Source organism: Podarcis cretensis, assembly GCF_951804945.1.
Source record: "Podarcis cretensis genome assembly, chromosome: 6".
NCBI classification, from domain to species: domain Eukaryota; kingdom Metazoa; phylum Chordata; class Lepidosauria; order Squamata; family Lacertidae; genus Podarcis; species Podarcis cretensis.
This window is the reverse complement of record NC_137175.1, coordinates 46,917,241-46,935,789: the sequence shown is the minus strand read 5'-3', so window position 1 is coordinate 46,935,789 and position 18,549 is coordinate 46,917,241. Positions and strand designations below refer to the sequence as shown.

The following is an 18,549-nucleotide window of genomic DNA, read 5'->3' as shown; positions in this document are numbered from 1 at the left end:
GTATTTAAAGCAACACGAACACTTTTTAGCTTGACCCCCTTCCCTCCCAAATAATCCAATCTTGGAGGAAGGTTCTTCTGTTTTATTTGGGGGCTTTGGCAAAAATTGCTTGGGTGAACTTTTCATCCCAGCTCTATATACAGCAGGCTGGGTGGTCAGCTTTTGAACCAGGGATTGTGTGCTTTTACCAGAAATTTTATCTGAGCAATTAGCAGGTGGCAATGTTTATCTCTCTGCTATGAAAAGCTTCACTTGCTAATTCCTGAAGATCAAGCCTCCATTAAAGGACCCAGCCATGGAGACAAGTTCAAAAGGTGTTGTTGTTTTTCTTTGCATGGAGATAACGAAACTCCACTTGTTTCTTTAGGTTGAACTGCTTTTAAAACCACGAATGCAGGGCAGCAGGGGTAACAATAAAAGACAAATATCTTTTTAGACAGCCAGCTCTTTCGCATATGAAGTGAGGGGTGGGAGTCTAACAAGAAAAGAAGCATGGAAGCCCCAGTGTCCAGATGTAAAAAGGGGGGCAGGGCTTCTGAACCTTTGCAGGGCATTTCAACAGGTGCAGCTTGCATGAAGCTCCTCTTGCTGAAATTCCTGCTTGTGCAGAATGGTTAAAGGTGCAGAACCCCTGCCTTCTTTCGCATCCAGACACCTTAGATTGCCACCTTCCCTCATAGTCAGATTTCTCCATTCCTCACTTGCTTCCAGTGTGAGAGATGGAAATGAAGAAAGGTGGATGGAGCAAGGAAATGGAGGAAGGAATGGCATGGTTCAGCAGCCCTGTCCTGTTTGCTCCTCTCATTGTAACAGCAGGACCTCAGCTTCCCAGGGTCCAGGTGGACTGGGTGGATGTGTGGATCAGGCCAGGTTAGGTCTTTTTGTAATTACTACGCAGCTGCCTTTGTATACTGTATGTGGTGTGTGCAACCCATCAAATTGAAAGCATTTCACTAACCATGTATGGCAGCACATCAGTGGTGCACCAACTACATGCCCAGTTTCAACAGGGCTAGACCATTATAGAATAAACCATTTATAAACAGATTAGTCTTCAAGGTGCCACAAGATTCTTTGTTGTTAGATCTTCTGTTGTTGTTGTTGTTGCATGACTCTAAATGAGGTGGGTTCTCAAGCATCTAGTGAGCATTACTACATGGTGTAGGGGCATGCTGTATTCAGTCTGGAGGTCACACATTGTACAGTCCTGTTTGGGGCTGCCAGCCTTTGAACTGATCCCTGAAGCTATCCTTTAAATAGAGGTTTCATCTGCAAGGATTAGAAAGTGGAGCTTTTCACACCATGGAGATAACCACTTTAGCCGTGCCTCCTTTCCCCTCACCTTTCTCTGTCATCTCCACAGTGTCACATTTTAGACTGAAAGTTGCTTTGTATAGAAGTGTATGCTTTTATATTTAATAAAAGGCCATTAACACGGATAGTGCAATAATAATAATGAATAATAACACTTAGTGCTGCAGTGCATATCAAACTTTTGAAAACTGATCTATGGGTTCCAAAGCTGGACTGCTGTTTATGCTCAATATTCTCACTACTACCATTCCTGCAATGAGATTGGCATGTGGTCACAGGTGGAGGAGTGCTGGTCTGCACTACTACTGCAGCTTTCAAGGAACAGATGTTGTATTTAGTAAAAGTCTTTCTGCTGAAAACTATGGTCCACAGAAAAATGCCTGAGCAAACAGAAGGGGATGTCAGCTGCTCTCTCTAAGCTCTGTTAGGCTGACCTGCTCACCACAACAACACCTGGAGTCTTACACAGATCCAAGCAGGCTAAAAGGCAAGCTGAGAGTCAGGATGGCTGGCTTTCCCAGCCCTGCTCTGGATGCCTTTACAGACTGCTCATTACACTTGATGTGCACAGTGAGTGATCAGCATTGACATCCCTGCCACTCATGTGCACAGGGGACAGCCACAGAGGAGCACTGAGGGATGCAACCTAGGAGGGAGAGTGGGTGGGAGTGAGATGCAGCCCTTAAACACAAGAGCAATCAGCGCCTGATTGGGCATTCACACCAGCTGCTCAGTGCCCAGAAATGTGTGGGCAGATGCTGCGGACAGTACATTTGCTCACCCCCTTTGGCTCTGTTTAAGATTTCTATCTCTTTGCCCTGTGCTTGCATACATGCACATGGTAGAGTGATACAAATAGAGGCTACTCCAGTCTTATGATTGCACTGAATAGATTGATTACTTGTTTAATTCTAAAAACAGAGGCAGAAAGCTCTAAAAGAGGGGGACCTGTGGCCCTCTAGTTAAGACTCCAGCTCCATCAGCCCCAGCCAGCATGGTCAGAGATGATGAAAGGTGTAGTTCACCAGCTTCTGGAGGACCACACATTTTCCCATTCCTGGTCTAAAAGAAACTAGGATGCAAATACCTAAGCTTTTCAACTTCCTTCTCTCACTGTGGGACAATACATAAATGGGAAGTGACAAAGTTCTATCCTAGTAGGTTTTCAACAGGATCAGAATCCAACTGCTCCTTCATCACCTGTTTTCTTCTCCTCTACCGGAGCCCTTCTCCCCAGAATGGAATGGGGAATAATTCATTTTGCCACCAAATAAGGGAAAGGACGATGAGCAGAGAGAAGTAGAAGGAAGGACTTCTGACTAATGTGGGGGAGGGAGACAGTGCTCCTGAAGGTAGGAGTCTATCAATTGATGAAGATGATCATCCAAATGTCATAGACCAAATGGAGCAAACAGCACACAGACCTAGTGGTGGGAGGAAAAAATCCTTAAATAAGAGACGGGGGGGGGGGAATGATTAATGGACTTCAATGTCTGTACACTAATGCGCAAAGCATGGGAAATAAACAAGGTGAGCTTGAGCTCTTGGTACAGCAAACTAAATATGACATAATAGGCATCACTGAAACCTGGTGGGATAAGTCCCACGACTGGAGTGTAATAATGGAGGGATACAATCTATTTCAGAGAAACAGACCAGACAAGAAAGGAGGAGGAGTGGCATTATATGTCAGGGATGTGTATACCTGTGAAGAGATCCAAGATTTAGAACCTCAAAGCCAAAGTGAGAGCATTTGGGTCAAAATTAAGGGAGAAGAATAACAGTGACCTCATTGTGGGAGTTTACTATAGATCCCCAAGCCAAACGGAGGACATAGATGATGCCTTCCTGGAACAGATGGCCAAGCATGCAAAAGGAAGGGAGATAGTAGTAATGGGGGACTTCAATTACCAGGATATTTGTTGGATGTCAAACTCAGCCAAGAGCATAAGGTCAAACAGATTCCTCACTGGCCTTGCAGACAACTTCATTGTCCAGAAAGTGGGAGAAGCAACAAGAGGAACAACCATTTTAGATCTGGTCCTAACCAATGTTGATGACCTGGTTAGTGGGGTAGAAGTGGAAGGATCATTAGGCGCGAGTGATCATGCTCTTCTGAAGTTTACTATACAGCGGAAAAGAGCAGCCAAGCATACTAGGACTCAATTTCTTGACTTTAAGAAAGCCAACTTCATAAAACTTAGGGAAGTGCTGGGTGAGATCCCATGGACAGTAATACTAAAAGGAAAGGGAGTTCATGATGGCTGGGAGTTTGTTAAGAGGGAGATAGTAAAAGCACAACTTCAGGCAATACCAATGAGACGGAAACATGGAAGGTGCCTAAAGAAGCCAGGGTGGCTATCTAAAGAACTTTTAACTGAGTTAAGATTAAAAAAGGATGTGTACAAAAAATGGAAAAGGGGGAAAACCACCAAAGAGGAATTCAAACAAAAAGCCAGCACATGTAGACACAAAGTCAGAAAAGCTAAAGCACAGAATGAACTCAGGCTTTCTAGAGAGGTTAAAAGCAACAAAAAAGGCTTTTATGGGTATGTTCGTAGCAAAAGGAAGAACAAAGAAACAGTGGGGTCACTCAGAGGAGAAGATGGTGAAATGTAAACAGGGGACACAGAAAGGGCTGAACTCCTCAATGCCTTCTTTGCCTCAGTCTTCTCCGATAAAGAAAACAATGCCCGACCTGAAGAATTTGGAGCAAATGATTCAGCAGAGGAAACACAGCCCAGAATAACTAAGGAGATAGTACAAGAATACTTGGCTAGTTTAGATGTATTCAAGTCTCCAGGGCCAGCTGAACTGCATCCAAGAGTATTAAAAGAACTGGCAGATGTGATCTCAGAACCACTGGCAGTCATCTTTGAGAATTCCTGGAGAACAGGCGAAGTCCCGGCAGACTGGAGGAGGGCAAATGTTGTCCCTATTTTCAAAAAGGGGGAAAGAGAGGACCCAAATAATTACCGCCCAGTCAGTCTGACATCAATACCAGGGAAAATTCTGGAGCAGATCATTAAGCAAACAGTCTGTGAGCACCTAGAAAGGAATGCTGTGATCACCAATAGTCAGCATGGATTTCTGAAAAATAAGTCATGTCAGACTAACCTAATCTCGTTTTTTGACAGAATTACAAGCCTGGTAGATGAAGGGAACGCAGTGGATGTAGCCTACCTTGATTTCAGCAAGGCATTTGACAAGGTGCCCCATGATATTCTTGTAAAGAAGCTGGTAAAATGCGGTCTTGACTAGGCTACCACTCAATGGATTTGTAACTGGCTGACTGAACGAACCCAAAGGGTGCTCATCAATGGTTCCTCTTCATCCTGGAGAAGAGTGACTAGTGGGGTGCCACAGGGTTCTGTCTTGGGCCCGGTCTCATTCAACATCTTTATCAACGACTTGGATGATGGACTCAAGGGCATCCTGATCAAATTTGCAGATGACACCAAACTGGGAGGGGTGGCTAACATCCCAGAGGACAGGATCACACTTCAAAATGACCTTGACAGATTAGAGAACTGGGCCAAACAAACAAGATGAATTTTAGCAGGGAGAAATGTAAAGTATTGCACTTGGGCAAAAAAAATGAGAGGCACAAATACAAGATGGGTGACACCTGGCTTGAGAGCAGTGCATGTGAAAAGGATCTAGGAGTCTTGGTTGACCACAAACTTGCCATGAGCCAACAGTGTGACGCGGCAGCTAAAAAAGCCAATGCAATTCAGGACTTCCGGGTTGGCGCCTCCGGCAATGGCGGAATTCCTCTGATCAGGAGGAATTCGCTCCGTGGAAATTAGGGTCTGGCCGCCACGGCGAAGGCAAGACCCACTAAAATCACAGGCAGAAGAAGCCTGTGAACATGGGATTCGGCTGGCACCTTTTGCGCCTCCCCTACTCACGGGGAGAGCCGGTTTTGGGGATCCGGAGTGACGTGGGGTGAGCGGCGCGGTGCTTCAAATTGATTTCTTTTTTCATGGAGTGAAGCCGCATTGCTGTTGCCGGAGAATGCTGACTTTTTCCTGTGGACAATTGGATTCTTAAACGTCTTAATTTGGCACCGAAATGGGGAGGCTCTAAACAGGAAGTCTGCCTTCCCCTTTTATAAATAGATTGAAGCAAAGAGCTTGTAAGCTAAAGTCTTGGAAAGTCCTCTGTAAAGGATTAAACTTCCATCGGCTAAAATCATTAAACCCCCCTTGGAAGCAGGAGAAGAGGGGGGAAATTTTGGATCGCGTAAGCCTGGAGGAGGGGGACGCAGGTGGCGCTGTGGGTTAAAGCCTCAGCGCCTAGGGCTTGCCGATCGAAAGGTCGGCGGTTCGAATCCCTGCGGCGGGGTGCGCTCCCGCTGCTCGGTCCCAGCGCCTGCCAACCTAGCAGTTCGAAAGCACCTCCGGGTGCAAGTAGATAAATAGGGACCGCTTACCAGCGGGAAGGTAAACGGCGTTTCCGTGTGCGGCTCTGGCTCTGGCTCTGGCTCTGGCCAGAGCAGCGATGTCACGCTGGCCACGTGACCCGGAAGTGTCTCCGGACAGCGCTGGCCCCTGGCCTCTTAAGTGAGATGGGCGCACAACCCCAGAGTCTGTCAAGACTGGCCCGTACGGGCAGGGGTACCTTTACCTTTACCTAAGCCTGGAGGAGAGAGGGGAGAAAGTCAAATTACCACCGCTCTGAACCTGGAAACGGGCTGCTAGCAAGACCGACGTTTTGGGAAAGTTCATTGTTGTTGACAGCTAGTTAAATAAGAGAAATACATTGTTTCCATTGTCTCCTTCTGCGTTTAAAAAGGAGTAAAAGTAACTGAAAATTGAAATAACATTTTATTGCTTGAACTGTGCCTAAAAGGATTGATACAAATAGAAATTGTTTCACTCTAGAGGGAGCCTTTGAAGCTGTTATAGGAGTTGATCTGGGGGGATTTCCAGCTGCAAGATAAAAAATTGTGAGAACCAGGGATTGACCTTGGATTGTTTAAGAATGTTGACAGAAGAAGCCTTAGTGACTGCATTTTGTAAGATAAGTGATTCATTGGAACAGCTCCACAAGAAGATGGACGTGATGACTATTAAAATTGACAATTTGGGTCAAAAAGTGACTAATTTTGGACATAAAGTGAATATCTATGCAGAAACTATTCAGGAATCGATACAGGAATCTATTTTGATATGGCAAACTGTGGAGAACGCGAGGGAGAAAGTTGTTGTTGCTGAACCTAAAGTAATACAAGTGGAGAGGGAGAGAGCCCCAGTTTTACAGAGGCAATTTGATGATTATAAGTTGTTGCCTTCTATGTGTGAATTCAGAAAAAGTCAGATTTTGAGGATTGGAGCCCTGCTTGGACTGGAGAAGGAAAGTTGGATAGATCCCCTCATGCAGGGATTTACTGACCTTTGGGACCTGGACCTGGGTCAGGAGGAGATTGGAGTTGTGGGGACCTTCAGATTTGGAGGAATTTTGAAACACGTCCTGAAATATCTTTTGGATTTTAGTTTTAACTACGGAGATTTGGCTGACCTGTCGAGAAGGAATAAAAACATTGCTAGGTCAGAGCTTCCCCGAGATCTACTCTTCAGCATCAAAGGAAGGAAATTAAGAACAAGATCAGCAGAAGACAAAGTAAAGTGCATGTATAAATATGAAGAAGACATGCAGAAGGGACTTGGAAAAGAGTTAAGAGCCTCGGACAGAAGATCACCAGGTTGATGGACTATATGGAATTGACGGAAATGACTGGCAGAATCTGAGACCAGGGAGAAGAGACGGTGGAAGAAGATTGGAAAAAGTTTAAAGTTTATTTATAGAAATATTGTAAAATTAATGAGTGTTAGAAAAATGTTGGAATGAAATTATATGGCTTTAGTAGAAATGTCATAAGGAGTTAAGCATAAATAAGTATTATAGTAATGGAAAATAAGGTTAAAATAAGTCAAGATAATTATAAGACAGAAACTAGAGAAAGATGGAAAGGAATTGCTGAAACAATTAATAGAATTGGAATACAAAAAGGGAGGTGAGAGGAGGTCGAGGAAACAAGGGAATGAAGGATAAGACATTGAAATGGTATGATGTATGTTTTTAAACTGTTTTTGTTCTGTTTTGTTTAGTTTAATGTGTTAATGTTGTGTTGTGTATATTGTAATGTATTGTTTTAAGACTTCCGGGTTAGCGCTGCCGATTAATGGCGGATTCCCTCCGAGCTCCGGAGGGAATCGGCTCCGCAGGATCGGGTCTTGTCCGCGCCGGCGACGCGGGGACCCTTAAAAATCACAGGCGTGGATGCCTGTGAACGTGGTGACTCGGCGGGCACCATTTGCGCCCCCCCAAACCGCGAAGGAGCCTTTTTAAAGGCTCAGGAACGGGGACGGGGGACGGCGCGGTGCTGTGAGTCGATTGCTCCTTCTGCGGAGCGAAGCCGCATGCCATTGCCGGAGAAGCGCTGACTTTTTCCTTGAAACATTTGGACTCAAAAACAAGAACCCGTGAGTAAACATGGAATTTGGATTTTAAACAAATTTTTCCTGAATTGGGAACGAGCGGGGAAGGGTCAAAAAGGAAGTCGCCCCCCCCTTTGAGTAGATATTCTAACGCAAAGAGCTTGCAACTTAAGGTCGAGAGAACTTTTTTTAAAAAAAAAAAAAAAACTTCACGGCTTGACGCTATAAACTTTACCGGAGGATAAACTTGACGTTTGGAGCTAAAGTTTCACCCCCCCCCAGAACCCGGGGACGCCCCGTGAGAGAACCTGTTGAGGAACTATTGAAGATTTTGACAGCTGTCAAAAGGAAAGGATAAAGGGAACTTTGTCTTTGTTGCATCTGCTGGCTATATTTGTTGCAACTTCTAGAAAATAAGGGAGAGCAGCTACAAATTAACTTACTGACTGGTTTTTAAACTGAGAGACACTGTAAAAATGGCTGAAAGAAGCAATAATCAGACGAAACTCAACAAAATACTGGCTCTCCTGGGAAAGTTACAAGATCAGACAGATGTTTTGACTACAAATGCGAACACCCTGGCCCTGGCAGTAAACAACATTGCTGAAGCTGACAGGGAGTGGAGGCAGGAAGTTTATACACATCAACAACAAGAGGAATTTGAGAGTCACGAGACTGTGGATTGTGAGGAAAAGGAAGGTGGACTGGTAATTTTGCAGATGTCAAGGGAGAATTACAGCTTGGGGCCTGGCATGCAGACAACAAAGGAGAATAAAAACTTGAGGTGGAAAGTTTGGACTGAGTTGGAAATTGCAAATTTGAGAGTGGAACACCTCATTAGTATTAATCTTAAATATGGAGGGCCAACTGGAAAAATCATGGATCTTGTTGGGTCAGAGCCCCGTCGAGCCTTGGGGCTTAACCTAAAGGACTATCCAAGAGGCCGGCAGAGAGGAACTGAGGGTGACTTGAGAGCCTCGGACGTGAGATCTCCAGGTTAAACAGTATTGATTGATGAACATTTATTGGGGACTAAACCGGGAAAGGGAGGTTGGAGTTTGATAATCCAAAGGGTACAGAATTTTTAATTACTTACTTTTAATTTGTTTTGATATTTGTATGGAAGTTGGGAAAGCTATGGAAGGGAAATATTGACTTTAAGAAATATGTTAGAGAATAAGAAATGATGTATAAGATGTTTAAGATTAGATAAGCTAAAATTGGTGTCTAAAATGGTTAAAAGGAAATGAAAATGAGGAATGTAATAATAATTTTATGGAAGAATGAGGAAAAGTAAAATTACAGTATGTTAAAATTATTAAGTTTAAGGTTGAGAATTAAGTAATAAGGATTTGCAGGACTAATAATTTGAACTGGAATACAAGAAGGGGAGGGGAGAGGAGGTCTAAGAAAGAAGTTATATGAAAATAAGCAATTGAAATTTCATTTGTTTGTAATTGTTTTCTTTTTCTAAATTTTTGTATTTTCTGTTATTTTTTCTTTTTTGTGTGTGTCTATGTGTATTATTGAAATGCTAATAAACATTTATTAAAAAAAAAAAAGTAATGTATTGTTTTTTCTTTCTTTTGCTTTTTCTTTTTCTTCTTTTCTTTTTCTTCTTTCTTTTGTAAGGTTTAAAAGTAATAAATATTATTTTAAAAACATAAAATAAAAAAGCCAATGCAATTCTGGGCTGCATCAATAGGAATATAGCATCTAGATCAAGGGAAGTAATAGTGCCACTGTATTCTGCTCTGGTCAGACCTCACCTGGAGTACTGTGTCCAGTTCTGGGCACCACAGTTCAAGAAGGACACTGACAAACTGGAACGTGTCCAGAGGAGGGCAACCAAAATGGTCAAAGGCCTGGAAACGATGCCTTATGAGGAACGGCTAAGGGAGCGGGGCATGTTTAGCCTGGAGAAGAGGAGGTTAAGGGGTGATATGATAGCCATGTTCAAATATATAAAGGGGTGTCACATAGAGGATGTTTTCTGCTGCTCCAGAGAAGCGGACACGGAGCAATGGATCCAAACTACAAGAAAGAAGATTCCACCTAAACATTAGGAAGAACTTCCTGACAGTAAGAGCTGTTCGACAGTGGAATTTGCTGCCAAGGAGTGTGGTGGAGTCTCCTTCTTTGGAGGTCTTTAAGCAGAGGCTTGACAACCATATGTCAGGAGTGCTCTGATGGTGTTTCCTAGTTGGCAGAGGGTTGGACTCGATGGCCCTTGTGGTCTCTTCCAACTCTATGATTCTATGATTCTATGATTCTGCACAGTGGATCAATAGCTCATTCCAAACCTTCATGGGGCTTGGAATACACAACCACTGAAAAAGTGTAGATGGAGAATATGATAGAGCTCACTAACACTTGTGAATGGCATCTATATAATCTTCATATTACAGACACAGACTCCAGTGGCGTGTTCTAGTTTGGTTACTTCTTTCAGCACCATGGACTTCTCCAATCTGTTTGGGAAAGGAATCTCCCAAGTCCTTTTACCTATACAGAGACCACACGCCACTAAGTTGTAGCGGTGCCCTACCCCCTATTCATGGATTTGCCAAAGACTGGTAAGTTACAAATGCTTACAAAGCATCCAGAAGACCTTTCTTCACCATGTCAAAAGTGTGGAGTGGGGACTGAACCACTGGTGAGATCATGCAGTGAAAAAATGAGATTGCCTCTTCCCCTTAAAGAAGTTCTTAAAACATGCTAAATTTCAAAGATAAGCCCAATTACTGTAATAGGAGACACCCAGTTGCCTGGCTGTAAATGGATAATCCAACATACAAGCAAGGTTTATGTAGTCAGATTGTATTTATCAAGAGAAGGATGTGACCAGATGAGAAATACTATAAAATATTTAATTACACTGATTTAGCAAGTTGCCTCAAAGCAAGACTCTTTGCTGTGCCCCCACCTCCCTCAATAGTTTATCTTGAAACAAAATCAAATGAATTGCACAAATAAATCCCAATAACATTAAAAAGCAGGAAAATCAAACAAGAAGATAGGGAAAGAATAAATAAAGGAGACAGATTGTGAGGAGATTGCAGAGCAGAGATAAATAGATGTAATAAGGAGGCAGAAGCAGAAAAATGTATATTAAAGAGATATAATGTGAGGATGTGATGAGTTTCTAGAATATGTAAAGGAATTACTAATCAGGGGCAAGGGAAGATTGTCTAACAAGAAAGGAACAAAAATGTGGAACGAGAATAAGGAAATGGAACAAGTGGAGATTGTTCATGTGCATAGAATTATGATGGGACTTTAGGAGATGCCGGCTTTTGTCTGTTTTTGCCACATGCTCCCTGGTCAATTCATATAAAGTAAAGGTAAAGGTAAAGGTAAAGGTAAAGGTAAAGGTAAAGGTAAAGGTAAAGGTAAAGGTAAAGGTAAAGGTAAAGGGTCCCCTGACCATTAGGTCCAGTCGTGACCGACTCTGGGGTTGCAGCACTCATCTTGCTTTATTGGCTGAGGGAGCCAGCATACAGCTTACAGGTCATGTGGCCAGCATGACTAAGCCGCTTCTGGTGAACCAGAGCAGCGCACGGAAACGCCGTTTACTTTCCCGCCGGAGTGGTACCTATTTATCTACTTGCACTTTGATGTGCTTTCGAATTGCTAGGTTGGCAGGAGGAGGGACCGAGCAACGGGAGCTCACCCCATTGCGGGGATTCGAACCCCTGACCTTCTGATCGGCAAGTCCTAGGCTCTGTGGTTTAACCCACAGCGCCACCCGCGTCCCAGTCAATTCATAAAGGGAGGGCTAAAAAAATTGCCCAGCTATCAAGATGCAGATACATGCAGATTCCACTTTCACTTCTGCACATGGAGCTCCTTATCAGAAGCTCCTACCCCAATCTAGACGATTTCTTTCAGTCACTTGAGCCTCTTTGTGGGAGAGCTGAGTTTTCCCACCATGTGTGTTTGCAACTAGAGATGTGGAAGCCCAGAAAAATCTGAAAAACTGGAGAAAAAACTGAGATGGGAGGCTCCCCATTTTTCTGCCTTTTTCTCCTTTTTTCACATCTCTAGTTGCAACCAACACTATATGTGTGAAGAGAGGCAAATTGATGAAAATGATGAGTAAAACTGACCCTGGGAGGTTTGGCCAGTCATGGTCCCTAGATTTGTATGTACTTGTCATGAACTTCCATGGAAACATTTCCCCTCCACATATGGTGGTCACTGTTGGCTATTTGCAGTATAGTAACGCTGCAGAGAGCTTGCTGGGGAGACCATGCATTAAAAAGAGACTCAAAAATAACTTAAATAAGGTTTTAATAACAAAAACAAAAACTCCTTATACACTAAATACATCAACAACAAACCAGACCCAACCACCAACCCATCCCCCAGGGTAATGGGAGAGCTAGGTGCTGCTCCTTATATACTACACCCAATTGCTGACACAGCTTAATCAATACAATAGCACCTGCTATGTTTCACAGCTGTAAAGCTGGGTCTCGTTATTTTGCTCTGGCCCTTTCTCTGGCCCCTTAAAGACATACACATCGAGTGGAACAATGATGAACCTTTACATTTAAAGAAACCATTCAACGTTCTAAAAGAAACCATTCAACATTCTAAAATATGTGCAATGGACAAAGAGAAGCTGATCTTTCCTATGATGCATGATGGATGAACTGACTTAAAGTTAGGGATGGGGGGAAATTCAGTTTGGTTTGCATTTTAACATGAACCTACCTATTCCACATTTCCCTCCAAAATGTGCAAAATGAGCCTTACCTATCTTTTGAAATGTACACATCTTCAAATTATTGCAGTGCAGTTCTCCAACCAACATGGATGAAAATGCATACATATGGGGAAAGTGTGCATAAAATGTATATATCAAGGGAAGGCAACCTAAGGCCCAATTGTCTTCTCAATCCAGCCTGCGGACAGTCCGGGAATCAGCATGTTTTTACATGAGTAGAATGTGTCCTTTTATTTAAAATGCATCTCTGGGGCATAGGGATGGTGGACCAGCCCATGGCTGAAAAAGGTTGCTGACCCCTGGTATATATTAATGAAAATACCATAGAGCAATGCATTATATTGAGGAAAATTGCTTGCAAAAATATGTTATGTTGGGTAAACTTGCATACAAAAAGGTAAAATGCTGGTGATGTTTCATGAGAATTATTTTGAATGCAAACTGATGTGGAAATGTGAAAAACTGAACTTAAGATAGTAAAAATGAGAAACAGAGAGAAACATAACCTCCCTTCTTTGCAACTCCACAATTCTATGATTCATGTACCCAGTGGTTTTTTTTTCCTAAAAAAAAAATGTTTAGGGGTACTCTCATTTTCCTACTCATATTGAAATACTGCCCCTCAATGAGGCCAAACTCAGATTCCCAAAATGTTTAGGGGTGTGCGTACCCCTGCGTACCCCCAGAAAAAAGCACTGCATGTACCATAATTTACTGATCTTTATAACCACTCTAGGGCAAGGAAGAACTACTCCCATCTCATAGACATGACCCAAAGCAACCAAAAACCAATCATCTGACAAGTAGGGTTGCCTGTTCCCCCATTTCACCTTTATAGAGGCTCCGTGCCTTTAACAATGTAGCCATGTGGTCAAGAGGGGATAAATGGTGTTAATAATATGAAGGAGAAGGAGAAGAAGGAGTTTCAGAATTTGCATAAAATTCTTTTAAGAGTTTTTGCATTGTTTAGTGCACATTAAAAAACCAATTAAATATAAAGTAATTGCTAAAACACATTACTCAAAGGTGTGCAAAGACATGCCAACAGGGTTCAATTGTCTGAAACCTTGCTGCACACATCAAACCTGTCTCTTTTCAAAAGATGGGCAGCACAAAGGTAATCTACACCAGTGGACCAACTGTGCTGTTGCTTTTTTATTTTTCCCCAGAAGGCGGATTTTTGTTTGGGCTCCCAAACGAAATGGAAGAAGCCAGGAGAAACACAGGGAAACAACTGTTTGATGAGAACATTAATTAGATGCTCCATTAAAAAAGTGGTGAATGAAGAGTAGCAATTACAGATAAAACACCCAACGCCATTTCAACCTGGTGCGCTTGTTGCTGCATCTCAAGATGTATTATTTTCAGAGTACGGGGAGGTAGGAATACATCTTACACGAAGTCTTTGGCTGGGGGATGCAAAATCATAGAAAACATTGCAAGTGGAACATTTAAACATTCAGTCAGTGTTTTATATTAAGCCAGGCATGGTTTGACGCCCCAAGAAGCCCCAAGCAGCTGTATGGCCTTGAGGGTTATCCCACCCAGAGAGACAGACCTGAGAAATTGACGCTACGGATGTACTTGAGAAGCTCTGCACCATCTACTGGATCCATCTTGGGGCAGAGGCCAATCTTCCCAGGGCACAAATTCTTGTGCATGTTGTGAAGCGCATGGCCCATGGCATAGACAGCATCGATAACAAACTGCACCTTTCCTTCCTGCTCATAGGCAGAGTCCTGGCCAATCCGCTCACGATCTGGAAGACAAAAGGCAAAGGGTGGGGTTCAATCACATGCTTTCATGGGCAACTGCAGACTTACAGGGTTATCCATTTGCTTTGAAATCTAGTATTCACTGTGGAATTTCAGTTCCTGAAAAGGATTCAAAAGACTCCTGCTACTTGCAAGGAGTGTCTCCGCTGAACTCTTTCATGCTGAGGTGAAAATGTGTACTGAGATACGGGGGGAGGAATGTTAAGAAATATTAGAAGACCATAACAGTTTCACTTGGTTTGTTGCACATGAAAGTAAATAAGAAGAAAAACCCACCCAGTGTATACCTCCATAGTGCCAAAGAGTTGGGCTGAGTCTTGTCATTACAAGAGCTCCACTGGATCAGACCAGCATTCTGTTCTCACAGTAGCCAACCAGACACCTGTGGGAAATCTAGAAGCAAAGCTAGACTGGCCCTGTCTCATTAGTAAAAGGAGTACAGAAGCCACAAAGTAACCAATGCCATTCCATGATTTCAGTGATCCTGTAGATCAGGGATAGGGAGCCTCTTTCAATCTGCCAGTGGGGGAGCATTCATTCCTGGATAACCTTCACACGGGCACACACCAGTGGTGGGTGTAATGGGTGAACAGAGATCAAAGTGAAGCAAAATATGTGACTCATATCTTTATATAGGTGGCTACAACATTCCAGCCAAGTAAAATTCATATGTTTCCTACATATACCCACCCACCTCTCCATTTATTATCACAATTCAAGAACATACTCCACCCAGGCAAAAGCTCCCAAGGAGGGTTTGGTACAGGGCCAAAGAGGGGTGTGGCCCACAGAGAGGAGGTGTGGCCTGAAGAGAGTCCCAGAGGCAGGGGGAGAAGCCTGCGAGGGCCACCTGTGGCACCCAGGCCTGGGGTTCCCTGCAAGTGCTGTATACTGTTTTCAATGAAAGAGCAAGACCTGCAGTTTTTGCCCATATAGTTTTCTAGTGTGAATGTAAAACTTATAATGATATTTCCACATTAACGACAATCACATCTTCTCATAAATAGCAGGAGAGGGAGACTGGAAGGTAATTTACTCCTCCTGTGTGAAAAATGCTTGTAGTGGTGTTCCATCCTGTTAGTAACAGCTTTCCTACGCAATTTTTCCATCTTAAATTGCTCTGTTTCACATTAGCACACTAGGAACACAAATGCCCCAGCTTTGATTGCAGAAAAACCCGTCATGCTGTTCTAGCCTCTGAGTACTCAAACCTCTTATTTGTTTTGCTAGGGCATACAAAGTCCATCCTTCCTTGAAGGTTTTTAAAAAGAACTTGGAAGGCCATCTGTTATGATGGATCTAGTTGAGATTCACACATTGCAGGCAGTTGGACTAGATTACCCTTGGGGTCCTGTCAACCGATGTCAGTGACTGGGCTCAATAAATGGTTCTGCCCCGACTGGACTAGGCGACTGGAGCACTTTCAGAGACCTTCCAATCCTGGAAAGCAGGTCTCAGTGCACTGGACTCACAACTGTGCATTGTGAGCACCAGACTCAGCAGAGTATAAACAACGCAGAGGCTAGCTGTGAAGCATGACTTCTTTTATTTCTAACAGCTACTACAAACCAAAGAACTACTGGCTTGCATGAGTGTTACTGCTCCCACTCAGCCATCTAGTCACTACATAGATAAGACTCTCTCGACACACAGAGTCAGGCAGTCAGGCAGGAGCGGAAGAAGTCAAAGAGCTGTTTCCGCCCCCTCCTTTCTCAAAACATCATATTAGGAGATTCTTTCAATGGGAGGGGGTAAAAATATCAACAGGTCCCTCCCAACTTTACAATTCTTTGATTCTCTGTTTTCTTTATTTTAATAAATTCATATTGAGTACAGTAAATGAACTAGATGTGAGCTGTTAATAACCTAAGGTTAATCCAGAAAAGACTGTGACACTGTTGATCAGCAGGAGAGCCGAACCAGAAGCTGAACTTATTCTGGATTGGATTGCTCTCTTCTTTAAAGACCAGTTTTGCATCTTGGGGGGACACAGGTGGCACTGTGGGTTAAAGCCTAGGAGCTGTCGATCAGAAGGTTGGCGGTTCGAATCCCCGTGACAGGGTAAGCTCCCATTGCTCGGTCCCTGCTCCTGCCCACCTGGCAGTTTGAAAGCACGTCAAAGTGCAAGTAGATAAATAGGTACCGCTCTGGCAGGAAGGTAAATGGCATTTCCGTGCGCTGCTCTGGTTTGCCAGAAGCAGCTTAGTCATGCTGGCCACATGACCCGGAAGCTGTACGCTGGCTCCCTCGGCCAATAAAGCGAGATGAGCACTGCAACCCCAGAGTCGGTCACGACTGGACCTAATGGTCAGGGGTCCCTTTACCTTTTGCATCTTGGGAGTGCTTCTGACTCTGGTTGCACTCCTAGAAACTCATATGCTAGCAGGAGCTTGGAGAGCTTTTGCACAGATTTGGCTGGTAAATGAGCTATGCTTGATAAAACAAATCTGGCCATAATTACACATGTCCTGGTCACATCTAGACCGATGCAACATTCTCTGTGAAAATGCCTTGGAAAAGTGTTCAGAAGCTTCTGCTGGTACTAAATGCAGTGGCCAAAGATATTTCCAGATCCCCCACTGCTGATTATATCACCTATGTTTTATGTTGGCTTCTAGTTCCTTTCTGAGCACAATTTGAAACTCAGTGTTCTTATTTACAACAGTCTAAGTGAAGACCCTTTGAAAGGTCTCCTCCTCCCATAATATCCTCCCTGCCCACTGCATTTAACACTAGAGGCCCCATGTCCTACCAACTTGAGCACAATTGGTTAGGATTTAAGACAGGGTCTTCTCAGCTGCAACCTCCAGCTTGTAGGACTCCCTCCCTAGAGAGGCTTGGTTGGTTCCCACTCACTCTCTTAACCTTCAGGTGAACTGAGCTTTTAATGCTCTGTCTTTTTATTTTATGCCAAATTGTTTTATCCCACCCACAGTTTTATTGTATGAAACTAATTTTAGCTATTTGGGCTGTTTCTCATAGAATCATAGAGTTGGAAGGGATCACGAGGTCCCTGCATCTGTTCAGTCTTACTCCATATTTTATGAACTTTCTCATCAGTCACCTGGAATATTTTATAAAGAAAAGTGGGGTATAATTTTTAAAACAAATAAGTGAATGCTTTGCAAGCCAACAGCTTCTGTCCATCACACAAAGATGTATTGTACATAACTTAGTACTCATGATCTTGATGGTCCAGAAAAGAAAGGTCTAGAAGTAGGTTTTCAAATCTCCCCTGAAATTAAGAAAGATGAGTAAAAAGGTAAAGGGACCCCTGACCATTAGGTCCAGTCATGACCGACTCTGGGGTTGCGGTGCTCATCTCGCTTTATTGGCCAAGGGAGCCGCCGTACAGCTTCCGGGTCATGTGGCCAGCATGACTAAGCCGCTTCTGGCAAACCAGAGCAGCGCACGGAAATGCCATTTACCTTCCCGCCGGAGCGATACCTCTTTATCTACTTGCACTTTGACATGCTTTCAAACTGCTAGGTTGGCAGGAGCAGGGACCAAGCAACAGGAGCTCACCCCATCGCGGGGATTCGAACCGCTGACCTTCTGATCGGCAAGCCCTAGGCTCTGTGGTTTAACGCAACTTTCATGGTGGAGCTACAGATAATGAAAGCACTTTCATCACAAAACCCTGGGAGGAACCAGGCCCTCTACAAGATATAGGAGGATGTCACTCATTCCAAATGCTATGACAGCAACCCTCTTCTGTGGATTGTTTCCTTTACAGTGGAAGAGCTGCCTGTAGCTTGCAAGGGAAACCACACACACACTTTCTTTGAACTCTCAAACTTGTACACCCAAGTCACAGCCTCAGTAGCAGCATATGCAAATATTATTTAGCCCCTGGCATCATCCATCTCGCTACCGGTGGCTCTCACATCAGTCTCCCAAGTGCTATCAGCTGTGTCAAAGGATGGTCTGCACAGCATCCATCAGTTCTAGGATGTGCTCTATCAAGTCCTTGCCACTGCCAAACACACCTTCAGTTTTTCTCCCATCCCGATATTCCTCCCCCACCCACCCACCCACCCTCCCGCCCCCTCTCCAGCCAGCGTTGGATTGCAGGATCATTCAAGTATACAGTAATTACCCACGACAGCTGCCTGCCTCTTCCTGTCATAACCGCTCTTAATGGGACTTGAAACATGTTAATCATTTGGCAAAAGATACCGATTAACACAGCACACTGTTAATTGGAGCTAAAAGAGGGTCCCCTGTGGTATGGTACTGCCAGAATAACACCAACCCAGCCTCCCAAATACTGCCCCTTCACCAG

At 43.7% G+C, this 18,549-nt stretch overlaps 1 protein-coding gene across 2 annotated transcripts in view; it reads right to left on the bottom strand.

Annotated features, from left to right (window-relative positions):
* GRM4 (glutamate metabotropic receptor 4) overlaps positions 1-18,549 on the bottom strand; it is a 300,197-nt gene that overhangs the window by 49,059 nt on the left and 232,589 nt on the right. For both annotated transcript variants that reach the window (XM_079980860.1, XM_079980861.1), the window contains exon 7: positions 14,048-14,248. In XM_079980860.1, coding sequence (XP_079836986.1) covers positions 14,048-14,248 — 201 coding nt within the window. The remainder of the gene's footprint in view (positions 1-14,047; positions 14,249-18,549) is intronic.